This window comes from Cyrtonyx montezumae, unplaced genomic scaffold, assembly GCF_038088225.1.
Source record: "Cyrtonyx montezumae isolate F1298 unplaced genomic scaffold, pur_monq_1.0 scaffold_7, whole genome shotgun sequence".
Taxonomy (NCBI): Eukaryota; Metazoa; Chordata; class Aves; order Galliformes; family Odontophoridae; genus Cyrtonyx; species Cyrtonyx montezumae.
Window position 1 is genome coordinate 25,799,983 of NW_027072078.1, and position 15,921 is coordinate 25,815,903.

A 15,921-nucleotide genomic window follows, 5' to 3' on the forward strand; every position below is an offset into this window, starting at 1 on the left:
TAAAAACTCATGTGCACTGATCTTTTTCAGGAATATTGTTACGAGGCAGATCCTTTGTAGCTGACAGCATCCATCAGACAGAGAGGACCATCTTTAAAACATCTGTGATCAAATGGCCATCCTTATCTGTCAATACTTCTAATTCTGGAGTTCTCATATTTAGTAAATGGACCTACTCCTACCAAAGGTGTCACCGTTTCCAACCAAGGGCTGATGGTTGGACTAGATGATCTCAGTGGTCTTTCTCAACCTTAATGATCCTATAATTCTGTGATTTCATTTCCCACTTACTCAAGGGCAGGACATAAAAATTCAAACTACCACTCCTACCTCTTGCTGCCAGCATATTTTCTGTGTTTATTCTGATATCATAGATAAGGACAGAAGCATTTCTTGTTCTTTTAATATACCTGTACCTTCTCTTAGGATTCAGATGTCACCTGCTTATAGCTTTATCGAGCTTTGATTATTTCAGCTGGAATTTCTATTTTGGCTATCTGATAGATGGTGAAAGTTCTTGCAAAGTTTCAGTCAAAATATTTCAATCATTTATAAAACCAAATCTAGGAGAAAATAATGTTTGTCCTCCATAAGTAGTAACATATTCCTTGAAAAAAGTGAGTGCAGAGCAAGAAATTGAACTTTATTCATTGGAAAACATTTTCAATTTTCATAAAAAGTCACTCAGATCTGTCTGGAGTATAAAATCCTAGGGAAGTAGGGAGGAAAATTCACAGTTTTCAGGGACTCGTTATAGATTTTGATTTTGGCACTTGAAGTCCCCTCGGTGAGGGCTGGAGAAGGGTAATTCTGGGCACTGTAGCTGAATGGCTGCACAAAAATTGAGAGGAAGATACAAGTCTGGCAGTCCTCCCAAAAAGAAGTTGGGAATAGATGGGCAAGAAAATGGCATAGCATGTTTGACATTGCAGTGTCAGCAATGAACTTATAACAAGTTCTGGGAATTACCTGTTAGTAATATAGGTTAAACATTGCACAAGGCACTATGTTTAAAAAACCCCATATGATTAACTGCATATCTATGATCTCTTTTTAGATCTGGTTATTGGGAATCTGAGGTAGTGCCGTACAAAGATGTGCAGACCAGCTCTGAACAAATATGCTTGCTTAAGAGCAACAGTCAAGTCATGTTAGGGTGTTAGCTGACTCACAAAGGCCTGGTCCTTCTAGGATATGATTCAATCATATGCCAGTTCTGGATTTAAAAGTTCCTGTGTGCCACACTCTTAGCTGTGCCAGGACATCTGTTTGCGGGCAAGGCAGCAGAAGAACTCACTGACAGGATCTGGGTTAGGAAAAGTTTATTTGGGAGGGGTGCTTTTAATCTACACCCTGTCACACTGGAGTGTGATCTCACATACAGCTGTACCAGCACAGCTGAGTGCCTGGTGCTCAGCCCAGACAAGTAGGGTGAGAAACAGCAGGACTTCTTTAGATGATAACTCATCAAACTGAAGTCCCAGGGACATCTGTCACCAAGTTGCTGCATTCCCCTTCCTTTCCTGTGGTGATCTGCACATGCTGCCCTAGACCCTTGCATCTGTTGACCACGATCTTTTTTGTGCAGTGAGTGTGAAAAAGTACTTGGCCACAACTGATGGAGGTGCTTAGATGAGCCACCCCATTGCATGCCAGAGGTGAATTCATTCCAGCAAGAGGCAGAGGAGAAAGAAAAAGAAAACAATTGCATGTGGGTTTTAAAGAGCTTGGCAGCCTATCAGTGGAAGAGCACAGAGCTCATGTATGCAGCAGAATGAGAGCACCTAAATGGAAAATCATCTACAAGGGAAATGCTAGAACAAATGTAAAACTAACACCCCAAGAACAGCCAAAGCTGAATATTCTGTGCTGGATTTTTATGACCTTGAAACAATGATCTGGAGTAGCCTGTTCCCTAGCGTGCACCATAGCAGACATGTTCAAACTAGAGGATTAACACCTCACACACCTATCAACAGACACAGGCATTAAGCAGGACGAGATAACAGCATGTGCAATCAAGAAGCACTGCATCCCAGTTCAACACAGGAGGGTTATAAACACACAAGCCTCTGAATCCAGCAGTGAAAAACTTAAGCCTGCCAAGCTGAGGATGGATTGAAGTAATGACTAATATTTCCTGGGAAAATATCTGAGAAGTAAGGAAGATAAGGGGAATAAACATCACAGTAACTCCAGACATAAATAGCATACTGAAGATATAACCCATCAGCCCCCTCTTTCTGTCTACTGGACTTAGCAGTATTAACATACTAATTGATGTTAGATAAAAAAGATAGACATTAATGAGAATTTCTCCTCCCCCACACTCTTACAACTTATTAAATAAGACTAGCTTTCCTTCTCAACTACCTTTGCAGGTATAGTTCAAGCAGCAGGAACTAAATTTGTCCAGACAGCTTCCGGGGATCACAGCCAGGAACTGGATGTTGAAGTCACAAAAATGTGAGTGTGTGGGTAGTAAGGGAGTCAGTCTCCACTCACAATGACTGAAGAAGTCACTTTCTTTTAACTCCTGCATCTCATGGAGAGCAGGGCAAGGAAAGAAGATTATCTCCATGAAACATCATATCTGTTTGGTCTTTGGACTACTAAATTTGAAGTTATAACTGAACTTTCTCGTTCCTTCCTGTTCTCCAATAAATACATATCCTTTTGTTCCCTCTGCAAACCTTCCATCATTGGCGCTTGTCTGCTGCTTCCTAGGTACCTTGTCTTTAAACCTGGAAAAGACCACTAAGATCATCTAGTCCAACCATCAGCTCATCATCACCATGTCATCCTGGCTCAGGAATTCAATGAGGAAAATGAAACGAACGCTGTCCTGGGACACTGGTTGTCACCTACTCTGACCTCCCTAACCTGTAAGAAAGACCAAGAGATGGTGCAGACAGTGGGGCAGCCCTGAGGAAGCTCGAGTTTCATGTAGGGTTTTACATGGGTCTCAGCAGGGACACAGCAGCATGATCCAACCTGTTCCACTCAATGCAAAGGTGGGTATGATGGGGCTGAAAGCTTACTTTTGGATCCCCTTTCCAAAGCAAAAAATATACAGTGGGTTTCTCTGTATTCTCAACAAGTGTCTGTGCACAGATATTAGAGGAAATATGTGCCACTGGGCTCTGTATGCTTTACTACCAGCCAGTCCCATTCAGGCTGCCACACACTCACTTGCTCTATTGCTTTTACACATTAGCATATACTCATACACCCATATACACATAAAATATTTCCACTTACTGGGCACTCAGTAATATTTTGAGTCCATAGGCTCATGTTGGAGCTGTCCTCAATAGTGGTGCATCGCTTCTGCTTGTTATCCCAGCCACAGTAAGGGTCTCTGGCTCCTAGGCATTCCCTGCATGTGCAAAGAGAAAAGATTAAAGCTGTGAGAACGCCTAGCTCTAAAGAAAAGTATTTGAGTATAGTGCTTGTGTATGACAGCTGTCAAGTCCATCGTGGCTCAGCAGAGGAAACAATTTTTCTAAGCAGAGGTTTACCTGCTTGGAAGGGAAGAATGGCTGAACAGAAGGGTGATAGGACACAAAGCAAATATCACTCATAGAAGCTGCAGATTAAAAATCAGTTCACTCCTTTCCAAGGCCTAGGGAAAGAAAATGACTACAAATTTTAGTCAAAGAACCTTGTCATTGAGATATCTTTGTGCTCCCATGTAATCACTCAGCAGGCCAAATCTCACACAAAGCAACCTCTGTGAGTATGTTTTCTGACACTATGTCCATCCAAAGGGGTTAGACAAGCAGAATTAGCCAATGGACCACTAATAAAGGCTTTCTATTAGTGCTGGCATTTGCTGGCACAATGGTTTCATTTATAATCCCAACGACAAGATGTCAGTTTGGAAAAGTCACAGCAGAACATTATTTCTAAGCTTTTGGCTGCTTTGAACACTGCTGTATTCATTTTCCTCCTGAATCCATATTTACAGGCTAAGTGTGTGTTCCCAACATGTGAGCTGCTAAAGAAAAATAACCAGGGTTCCTACTGCCACTGAACAGAGAAAGTCAGTCACAGAATTAGTTTGTACCAATAAAATTCAGCTGTATTGGCTATTTCCATTAGTTTCTCTCAAATAGTTAATTTTCATGAAGAAAAAAGTAAGAATACAAGCCACACGATGCACATGTTAGAAAAAGACAAAGAAGAGGCAACAGAACTCCAAAAGATTTGCAATACTCTCTTTTATTCCAATGATCCATTCTCCTCTATCACACAAAAGGGCTGCCAGGATCTTTCCCAAAGTCCCAAATGATTTGAAAACTGCCAATTAGGCAGCAGCAAGGGACAAAGAGTTAAAATTCAGTTCAAGAAAGAAACAGGAGAGTAATAAAATTTATTCTAAGGGTTGGTATCAGTATGATAAATGAAACATAAAAAAAAAAGTTTCAAATGCAATGAGAAGTGAACTGCTCCCTCCCAGAAATCCTTGAAATCCTATTAGTCTGTAATCAGACACAAATGAGAAAGCATGTTCCCTAAGCACAGCTGAAAATGCTTTATCAGCTTTTACCAACTCCACAGCCATTTGCCCCATAGCAAACCCTGAATTGTTTTGCTGTCTGGTACCCCTTCCATATATATGCATATATGCACATGTATGTATTTATGTTTTAATTATGGGTTTCCAGTTTGTTCCTACATTACAGAAAGACATTTCCCCTACTAAAGATCTCACAAACTGAGCTGTAAGGAGCAAAACTTCATCTTTCCAGATTTAGGAAGGTAGTTACAAGGACTGTCTACATCATTTTCCCTCCAGCAGCTTCAAAACATCCAAGGAAAAGGTAAAGATGATTTTGTCCCAGCCCCAGGCAACAGAACATCAAATATTTGCTTAGAAAAGACTCTGTATCCTCAGTCCAAGGACACAGAAGGGACACATGCTGCTTTGCTTTATTCTGGCTAGGCACCCCCATCCTCCTGTCCTGCATCCCACACTGCCCAATGCATGCAGTGGGCCTGCCTCCATCCCCACAGCTGCCCCAGTCATCTGCAGCCCCTCACAAGAGACTGAGCAGCAGCACCCGCCCAGGTAACAGCACTTCAGCAGGGAGTGATGTGGTTTCTAGAGAGAAGAATAACGAGAGAAGCAATGGGGAAAAAATAAAGGGAAAAGAAAGCCCTCGCTTTTTGCTACAGAGGCTTTGGTCACGCTTTCAGAGCTGACACTGAGTACAAGCTATTGTTTCCGATGACATGAAGCCATTTTGCTGGGCACCCAGCGAGCAGAGAGAGGTCATTGTAATTCATAACAGGGAAGGCTGTTGTGAGCATCACCCTATTATGATACACATTTTCTCTGAATTTAATTTATAGGAAAACATGTGCTGCATAAATTCAGGAAATAATCTCCATATGTTCTGAGCTGCAGCCCTCAGCCACTCCGCAGGCTGCAATATATCCCAGTTAGGCACTGACCACTTTGCTGGCACTATTCGTAATGCGTGTCATGCAGCTAATGTGCTGCTACCGGCTGAGAGCAGAGAGCTGCGGGTCCCTGATGGAGCACTGGTGGCTCAGACTTGCTCTGTCCCCAGCTGATGGGCACCATGAGATGGCTGCCATGCCCAGCCATGGCAAAAGCCTTCTGCTGGTAGCAGGGAGCTACAGCTGCCTATGTGCTCTGGCTGTTGGATGTAATTCAACTTTACCCCACTGCTGCTGCCATCCGGGCCGGGCCTGGGCTCTGCTGGGCTGTCAAAACACACACTGTAATTTAACAGCCATCAAAGACCAGGACTTCTTCCCATCTGATGGCAGGCCCTCAAAACCATTTGAAATCTAAAAGCAAAATAGCTATGCTGTCTGCTTCCCTTCAGGACTCAGAGCCCACTCTGCTGCCTCAACTCCGGTAAGAAACCTATTATATCAGCTGACAGCGGTACACTTAGGGGTGAGGAGGAATGTTATTTACTTACACACAATTTGCTCCATTTTTTTTTCCTCTCATAAGCACAAAAAGCATTACAATGTGCATTACTGCAAAAGAACATTTCTGGCAAGTACTTTAAGTGAACACTTCAAAATCCACCCTAATTTATATCTTTACAATATCTTTAGAATATACATCCCTATTTATGTCATTAAGAGATAAAACCACACCAGCAAGCACACAGCAAAAGGCATACACATGTATGTATGCATGTGCACACGGATCAAAATCCTTCAGAAATATGTTGTCATTCTTAGCAAATCGGGCACTGTGGTGGGGAAAATGGAAAGATATCATAGCATTTCCCTTCACACAGAACACAGAATGAATTGAAATGTTTATGCGTAAATCTCATTTCATATTATGATACTGTCGAAAAATCTCACACAGGCCTGGGGACCCAATGCCATGTAAATACTGTAAAATAAGATAGAAGGAAGTTAACATGCCATAATAAAATTCTGATGTTTCAGAGCCAATGGGACTTTGTCCATCAGCTCAGTGGGGCCAGAATTTCACACCACACACACAGCAGTGAAAACCACACCCAGTAACTACTCGGTGACAGGCTAGGAATGCCTCAGGGGACTAATGGCACAGTATCATTTCCCTTCATAACTTACACAGGTAGAAGGAACCCATTATCCCAGAAGGCAACCCAAGCGTGGCGGGTTAGCACTGGCTATATTAATGCTAATGACTTATGTAATGAAATCCCAAGAAGTGGGATGTCTGTGGAAGTGAGATGAACCACATGGTTCACGCTCCCAGTTTATCTCTGGCCATCTACTGACTGTAGTGCATTCGGTGAGGGCTCAGGAGAATACCTCTTGATGGATATCTAAGAGGTTGGATTTATTATGACAGGGCATTACTATCAATAGCAATTCACTTTAATTCATTGCCTTGCAGTAAATGTCTTATCTGAGGCATAATGGCATACACTAAAAATGCTCAATTGAAAAACAATTCCATTTGTGTCTCCTATTCAAGCTATTTTTTCTCCGGTTTCTTATTCTCACTTACTAAAGACATTTGCATGAAAATAAGATCTTACTCATAAGAACTCACCTGCTGCCTGCTGTCTGGGAGCTGTAAGGCTCCCTGTTGTTGGCTATTGCAATCATTTTTACAGCAATCATCTGGGATAACACAAAGGATTAAGACTCTACAATTGGAACAGTATCCAAAGTGCTCTGAAGTCAATGGAAACTCCTAGCTATGACTCAGAAGAGTTTTTACAGTGCCTCTGAAGCCTGGCTTGCTGAGCCTTCATTAACAGCATTCGCTGTAAAAAGGCTTCTCCTTCCAGTGTGTTGGTCCTGCCCAACATCTCCTCAGCAGAATCATAGGCTTGTGATGTGGAAAAGAGATGACAGTCCTTTTTGTTTCCCTGTGCCCCAGGGGCTACTTGGAGACGTATCTAAAGCAATGAGACCATGTAAATATCTCTGTCCATACTCAAAATCCTTTAGAAGAACAGGGAAAAGGAAGAAGAATAGAATCCAAAGGCAGCTGTAGGGAACCAGGAGGCACCTGAGAGAGATGGGCCCTCCATGTGTGGTTGAGGATTTGGCACCAGTACCATCGTCCCTATGGACAAACCTCATCCTTCCTAAAATATGAATGGATCATAGATAAATCAGTCAATGGCCTAAAGCAGAAGTACTCTCTCTTAGCACCAAGGTTTTCTCTGAAGGTATCACCCTTTCTCACATCCCTGCTCGGACCCTGTCCAGTGCCCTAACCGCATCTCTGCTCTTCATGTCCAGATGCGTGACACTGCAGCAGCAGCCCTCTTCAAGGGGGCAGGATGCATCTAAAGAACACAATAATGATGGCACACCTGCTTCCTAAGAACAACTGTTCCAAGGTGTGTTGCAAAGTGACAGCAGCATTCTCATATTCTAAATAACACAAGGATTTGGAGACTTTTTAATAGCCTGAATGACGTCTTCTTTCAAAATCTTCATTAAAGCTTAAAAGCCTGTAGTTCTAAAGTTTCTCATTCCCACTTTTGCTCTGGGTCTGGATAACTTCATCTTTTGGTTGTTTTACCCTATGAGCTAAAAAGCTTTAGACTGTGTAATAAGTGGATCATCAAATCAATAGAATCAGACCCAAGAGATTAGTCTTCAACAAACCAAAGGAAAGAAAGAATTTCTGGAGTCTCTTGCCATTCTCACTACCGGACAGAAGACAGCAAACAAGCCTGTTCATACAAAAAAAAAAGACAGCATCATCCAGAGCACTCGAACTGAAGGACTGTGCTCTTCTCAGCTTTCAGGTTACACTTGCTCTCCAACTTTTGCTCCCTCTTTGCATTTATCTCTTTCTCGCTATTTTTTGACATCTAAGAATTTCACATCTGTTTGTTCCACTCTTTGAGTAGGCATCTCTGAGAAAGCAGCACTTTGCAAGCAATACAGGGGTATTAGCTCTGTCTGTTAGTTGATGGCATGTGGCTGTGTTTGGAGACAGGCATTTCCTGACAAGGTTAGCTTACTGTCCCATTACTACCAACATGCGGAGGAGATGAACTAAACAAATAATCATATTAGTTTCCAGCCAACCAAATCATAATTACTGACAACCTCAATAGCCCGTGTAAGGGAGAGTGGACTTCTATCTTCCCTAAGCCCAGAAGGCATGAAAAGAAAAGAATAAGAATCAAAAGGATGTTCATGGCTTAAGAAAATATGATTAGGAAGGAGGAAAAAGCACCAGACCTTCAAACAATCCCTCTAATTTTGATACCTTTAAAAATTCGAACTGCAGAGATGAGTTACCAATCTGTGCAAATCCATTATCTTTCCCCACTCAGTGAAGAAGCCAGGTGGAACTGAGCTGCTTTAGTGAGATGGTGGTCAAGCAGCAGCTTCATTTCGCAGCTGGTGAACGCAGCAATATTCTGTGCCAGATGCTACTGCCCTTTGCTCAAGACAAGTAACACATACTTCATAAGCAATTATTCGTTGAATGGAGCACTGCTCAGGAAGAGCTCACAGGTACCACCACTGCAGTTGCAACTGATGGATCAGTTGGAGAACTAAGGTTCAGTATTTTGGCATTTGATACCAGACAAAGATGCAGAGAAGCTGAAATGTTTGTGTATTGCGTGCACATGTGATTTATCACCCACACATGCTAAGCATCACTGACTGGTGCTCTACACATTATTTGTTTTGAATGCATAGATTAAAGCCATGCTGTAAAACAACCTCTAGAATGAAGTCCATTTATGAGCCAAACACATGTAGCTTATTTGAAAGTAACAATGCACAGACAAGGAATCTTCATGGGCAGTTTCACCTCATTTTCCTTTCCATGTCAGGGACCTTGACTTGCTGGTTCCACCTCCTGCCCTACCATTTTCAATATCTCTTTAATCAATTGTGGTTTATAGATTATGGCCTCGTACAATTTACACAACAAATGATTCTATTTCTTACCTTCTGACATCCCATTCCATCATCTTCTAGCAACACTGGCTTCTTTATTGGATAGGTGTTTATTTTTGTTTTTAAAGCCATAAAATAAAACAACATTGCATTTATTCAAATATGAAGATTAATGCCATCCTGAGAAAAGTTCTGATTAAATGTGGATTTATGTTTACATCGATGAAGCAGGCTATTAAAAAAAATGAATAAGCGCTGCTCCATAAACACTGTTAGAAACTCTTGTCACTGCGCCAAACAAAACTGACCTCTAACACAAACACAAGTACAGAGGATCACTGACTACCAGTGATAGGATCAGTCATCCACAAGAAAATTCGGTTACTATTAGAGTCCTAATGAAAGGAATAGCCAGAAGGAACTCCTGAGTGTGGGGCATGTTTGTCTGGATTGCAAAGCACAACCATTTCCTACCTCAGCAGGCTTTTGAGCCTTAAGAAAACATGCCCCCCAGGGCTGCCATATGGCAAAAGGCAGAGGGAAGCAGAAAGGCAGCTTGGGCAAATCAGGACACTCAAGTGTTATTCCTTCTCTCTGCCCTGTGTCAGTCAGTGTCTGAAGCTAGTTGGCTGTCAGATTAAGATGTGCTCTGCTTTTGCATTTCTGCTCTATGGTTGCAGATCTGAGAATTCTGCATCAACACAGCAAATTCCTCTAGCCTGGAGCTGCAGGAAGAGATACAGGAGTTCAGATACAGAGAAAAGGATGGCTTAGATGAGAGCAAATTCACTGCTTAGGGGGTCAGACAAGTGCTTTATATAGTATGTGGAAGATGCTGATGATTTAAGGATGTAAATAATGTTAAAATGGCAACTTAGGAAGGAAAAGAAAACTGCAAAGACAGAAAACTTAAAAAGAAATGTATGTGATGATGAAGAAACCTTAAAACAGTCTACAGTTATCACCCAGGCTGCACAAAATAATCCATATTCAAGCAGCTCTGTTGTGAAAGTTGGATTTTGTTATGCTCTGGAATTTCTGCTCAGCAAGATGCAGATTCAACTAGATAGTGTTTGTAGATTAATGTTGGAAAAGCAAAGAAATATTAGGCCACCTACCACAGCGCTGAGGATCTAACATCTCTTGCCCAATGCGGAACTATTTCAACACAGTGTAAGAGGCAAAATGACCCAGCCAATACAGTCTCCATTGTGCTTTACCACGTAGCTATAAAAGCACCACCAAATAATGACAACTCCTCATTTTCGAAAATGACAACATCACTTAAGAAAATGGATATTCCCGAAACTCAGCCCCACACCTCCTCAGACTGGAGTGTTCCCATACATCTGTAGTATTTTGGCATTCTGACACGTAAAAGACACCAGACAGAAGTATGATATGTTTTTCTACAATCCATGCATATTTAATGCACTTAAATGTATTTATATTTCATGCTTAAAACAACAGCAAAAACAAATCTGCCATGGGTTCAGATGCTTCCTCCTCCCCAAACAGGTAGAACACTACATCTCCTAATAAAAAGTTGATGAAGCATCTGTAGAAATATCATTGGGTAGCAACATTTACAATGCCTTACAGTGTAAATGCAGACTGGAAGCTTGAGACGTGAGGCAAAGCTGACATGGTAGCAGAAAGGCTGGAGACGTCAGGAGCCATGTCACTGGATGTGACCACTACGTAGCATACAAATCTTATGACCTAACAGCAAATTGCAAGAATTGACAGATGCAATGGATATCTGCCCCATGGCTTGCTGGAAGCTTCAGTTATTAATCTTGTTTGTATAACAGTAGAATCAATGTCATTCTAACATTATGTATTCTGAGAAAACTACCTGCTTTCCTGTCAGTTGTCACTGTGTTGAAACTAATTTCACATAGCCCACCTGGCAGGTATCAGATGGTAATGACTTTTAGACATCACTGATCTTAGCTGGCCCCTAGCCAGCCTGCTAGAGGTAAAAGGATCCATAGCCTAAACTGCTCCTGATCTTGTGAGCAAATCACATGGGCAGGATGCTTTAAAAGTAAAGAGTAAACAAAAACCCTCAGTACATTCAGCCTCTCAGATTCTTCCTCCCTCTCAGCAGCTCCAAAGCTCCCCAGAACAAACCTGCAGCCTAGTCAGAACAGTAAGAGGACAGAAGCCCTGAAATTAGCCGACTTTACCTAGCAATTTTTGAAGTGACCTTCATCTGTTTTAGCAGTTGTACAGCCTCAGTCTCCATCTACCACTAAATTTTCCTTCTGCCACAGAACCATTCACTTGGGGCCATCTTGATAGTTCAGAGCTTAAAAGCGGGAGGCCCGAACAGTGTGCAGCTGGGTTAAAATGAATGTAAAGCTTGCTGGTAGTTTGTGCGTTTAATAGGAATGGGAGCAGCTGTAATAATTCATTTGGTTCTGAGCAGAGCCCTTTCCACTCTTTCATTCTGTGCCCTCTCTGTTTCAGTAACACAAGCACCAGTAATCTCAGCACAGACTTATTCCTCAAGCAGCTTCACGCTGCTCTCCCTCCCGGAACCACATTGCATTTCTCTCCTCACTGCTATTTGTGATTCCCTCGTACATAAATGCCATCTACAAAGTATGCTATTTTCTTCTTCCATGCCATTAAAGATAATGTCAAATAAGATGAAACTAAAAACCAATCTCTCTGGTGTCTCACTGGGAACGTGCCCCTGCTCACTACATTACTTACCTTTGCCCCCCTTTTTTCCCAATTTCAGGCACACTTAGCCATGTCCCTTCCTCAGACTGTTCAAATGAAATTCTCCAACTGCTCTCTGAAATTCAGACTTCTTAGACCTGCACCATCCCCTTGAATCTTAAAGGTCCATATCCTGCAAAGAATATGGATGTGCTTAACTTTACATATATAAGCAGCTACATTAAAGAAAATGGGAGTAATTGCCTGCTACAGCAGATGCAAATGTGTTTTCAGGATAGAGAAAATGGTATAATTTTGCACTTCTATTTAAAGAACACAAATCCATTTCATCTACCAAACTTTATTCTTTCCAAGAGCTTTAGTGATCATGGTTCTGTTTGATGTCTTCATTCTCTGTCAGTGGGAGTCTTGCTATTTACTTAAATGCAACCAGAATGCCAAAACAGATGTTCCGTGATTTATTCTGATGTATTATTGGATACTGGAGATGACAAAAGACCAGAGTGAGTGCTCTCCTTTATGCCCATGAAGTCTTCCAAAGCTTTGCAGAATTATTGGTGGTACAATAATTAACCAATTCCCTTAATATTCAAGAGGCCAAATTAGCCAAAGCAGATGGAAATCGATGAGTAAGTTTTCTAACAACATTTTCATAGGCTCCTACCTTTCTGCCTCTATTTTTAAAAGGATGTTCAATGTGCTGGATATTTTTAAAAACTCTCAAGGAGAACATTTTCAAAACAAAATCTGGGCCAGACATTCGGCAGCCACAGCTCAGAGGAAGGGGATGGATTTTCAAAGTCTTAGGTGAACAATGAAACGTCAGCATTGCCTCAGTGATCTGCTGGTGCTGGGCTCCACCAAACAACAGTCTCCCTTTGTTCCCTCCCTACTGCTTTCACCATTTTCTCTCTTTGCTTTTTACCTAACAATCATTCCTTGTTTGTCCTTGGAGGAACAATTGTCACTCTGATGCAGAGGTCAGTGGATTTTCATCCCATATTCAGCTGACTCTTTCCCCCTCAAACTGGAACTTTACAGATCCCCAAACAGTCAGTACTGTTCATCCAATTAAGTCCCCTTCACTTCTGAAATCCAGTAATTTCTTTAAATTTATACTTGCAGCCCTAAATTCAAGTGTTTTATTCGTTCGCTACAGAGGATTCTGTATCATGTAAGAAGCAAAAAAAGAAAAATATAAAAATAAAATAGCAACTACAGTAACCATCAAAGCAATGCTCCAGATGATATCTCAGACCTTATAAAGGGTGATATGTTAATGGTACAGAGACTGTGTTTGGAATTTCTGTTCTGCACTTAGGAGAAGTGGGCACAAAAGGGAGAAAGAGGGCAAAAAGTTCTGCTTCATTACTGTGGCTGTTGACCCCTGGAGCCACTGCAAGAGTTACTCACCTATATGTACTCTGTTGTCTGATCAGTGGCCAAGAGCTATTTTAGAGGTGAATTCTGTTTCTCACAAGATTTCAAGTCAGCAAATAAGAGGACTTGTCAGCTGAGTCATTTCTGCTAGCTTTGCATTAAGCACCATGGCCGGAGGGGATGCACAATAGTATTTAGGCCAAGTAAGAGGGCAAAAGCTCAGCATCACTCAACAGCCAACCCTGCGACAAGGTCAGAAAAGCAGGCAGAGTTCAAACAAGACTGTCACTGTAGCACACAAGAAGATCTGTCTCTCTGTATAGCCTCAGGAGCAGGAGCATTTCCAGTGTCATCAGGTCGACTTGAGGTAATACTCACACAACCAGATGCGATACCCGCATGTGGTGAGATGCAGAGATATGGGGGTATCAGCGATAATGCTGCAACACTGGCTCTCCAACTATCCATCCCCAAAGCTTGGGGGCAACTAGAGGGAAAAACCAATTCCAAGCTCATTTGAAAATTGCAGGGAGGTTACAAAGACTTCAAAGCCATGCAAAATCCAGCAGCAAGCACAGCCAAGCTACCGCCCAACAAATCAGCCTTCAAAACACTGCATGTTCAGAGTGCTTGTAGAGCTTGCTTTGGACATCTTCCTAATACTCTCCAGTGAGATTGAGAACAGCAGCACTGAAGCACAATAGGAAAACACACATACACACAGGCAAGGTCCCTGCAGCCAAGTCCAGCCTGTAAATTTGGGCAGCTGACATTACAGATGTCTTCCCATTACCCTGCTGCTAAGACTCACTGTTGTGAAAAGACAGATTGAGACAGGTCAGTAGGCACACACAAAGCACTGCTCAGACACCCAGAAATATATTGGGTCAACGAACTACACCAAGACTAGCCTGAGCTACTGGTCAGCATTTAAGAGACTGAATTGGTGCCGTGTCAATAAACAAATAGTGAAGGAAATGGCAGAAATCCTTTTCCCTTTCCACCTCTTCCCTTTGCTGCTGCTTTTACCTCTGCCACATCTCTGAGCCTTGGTAACATGCCCCAAGGTTTACAGCAGCACAGCAGCAAGGATTGCTGAAGGGAATCGATGCTAGAATCAATGTTCCCTCGATACATGATCGCCTGTTCCAGGGAGAAGGCAAGGTGAAGGCAAGAGCTCTAAGTCAGCAATCGGGAACCCACATCAGCCCCCAGGGTGTAAAAGGCTGCAAAGTTTCCTGATAACATGAGGCAGAGCCAAAGAAAATAAACAGCGTTGTGGTATTCCTGCCTGGGAGGCACAAATTCTCCCTCACCTCAAAGCTTCCTGAGCCCCCATCAAAATGATTAGATTATAAAAACTGCTGAAACCAGAGCTTTTCAGGGAGGCCAGTCAAGAAGTCATAGCATGACAAAAAAGTAACCGGGGCTGTTGTGGGGTGGGAGCCCTTCTTTCTGTGGTGGCTGTATATTGGCATATATTAAGCATAGACACAACAATAAGCAATAAATCACAGCCCAGGAGAAGTGCCAGGTGGAATGCACTGAAGGAAATTAAAACATCCCTCTCAATACAGTTTGGCATTGAAAGAAATACAAAGGGGACCAAGTTGACTTATCACCTACATTGCCAGGGTGCTAAGGGGAAAATGGCTTCCAAAATTTCCAACTGAAAAAAATGGCAGTTGAATTTTTTCCTGAAGAAAAAGCTTAGCTTATACTTAATAATGTCACAGACAACCTTTAAAATAAATAAACAGCAGCCTTCCTCATGAAGGCTCCATCTCCATGAGTACATGAACTGGCCAGCATCAGAATTCAGCAAATTCGGACCTCTCACTTTGCCAAACTTATGCAACTCACATTGTTGTCTGAAATCTGCATCTCATGTGTTTTGCCATAGCCCAGTGACTGGCTTACATTACCCAGAAGTACGAAGCTAGTCAAGCTGGACTAAAGTTATACTAGCAGGGGAGGATGCTGAGGACCTCAAGCCTTAGGTAGGCAGTGCTCCTATCCCTCAACCACTGCTGTGTGTTTTCTTTTCCTGGTTGTTCCTTTTATAGGCAGTTGAGCAAACCTCTACCATTTGAGCTTTAATAGAACTGTCATACAATGTACTTACACAGGCTGAAACTGGGACACGATCTATAAATTACCGGAAAGTTGAACTCAAGATTAGGAAAAGAAAGAAAAGGAAGAACTCATTTGTCTTGAAACTGGATCATATATATGTATACACACATAAATATTCCCAAACTGAAACTCTCCAGGACAGGCTGGAGAAGACAGCTGTTATGTTCTACCTTTTAAAATCTCTGCTTTTAAGAGCTAAGGACGGGATAGCATTTTCCAGCTGTGATTCTTTCTCTGTAAAACACTTTTGTGTCAGCTTCTCCGTATAAGCAGCTAAACCTTTACACATTAAACACTTCTGAGTTGAACTTACAGTAATGTCCAAGCTACATTTTC

At 42.0% G+C, this 15,921-nt stretch overlaps 1 protein-coding gene across 1 annotated transcript in view; it reads right to left on the reverse strand.

Annotated features, from left to right (window-relative positions):
* Positions 1 to 15,921, reverse strand: part of SEMA5B (semaphorin 5B) — a 249,948-nt gene that overhangs the window by 35,048 nt on the left and 198,979 nt on the right. The window contains exon 14 of the mRNA XM_065751192.1: positions 3,262 to 3,379. Coding sequence (XP_065607264.1) covers positions 3,262 to 3,379 — 118 coding nt within the window. The remainder of the gene's footprint in view (positions 1 to 3,261; positions 3,380 to 15,921) is intronic.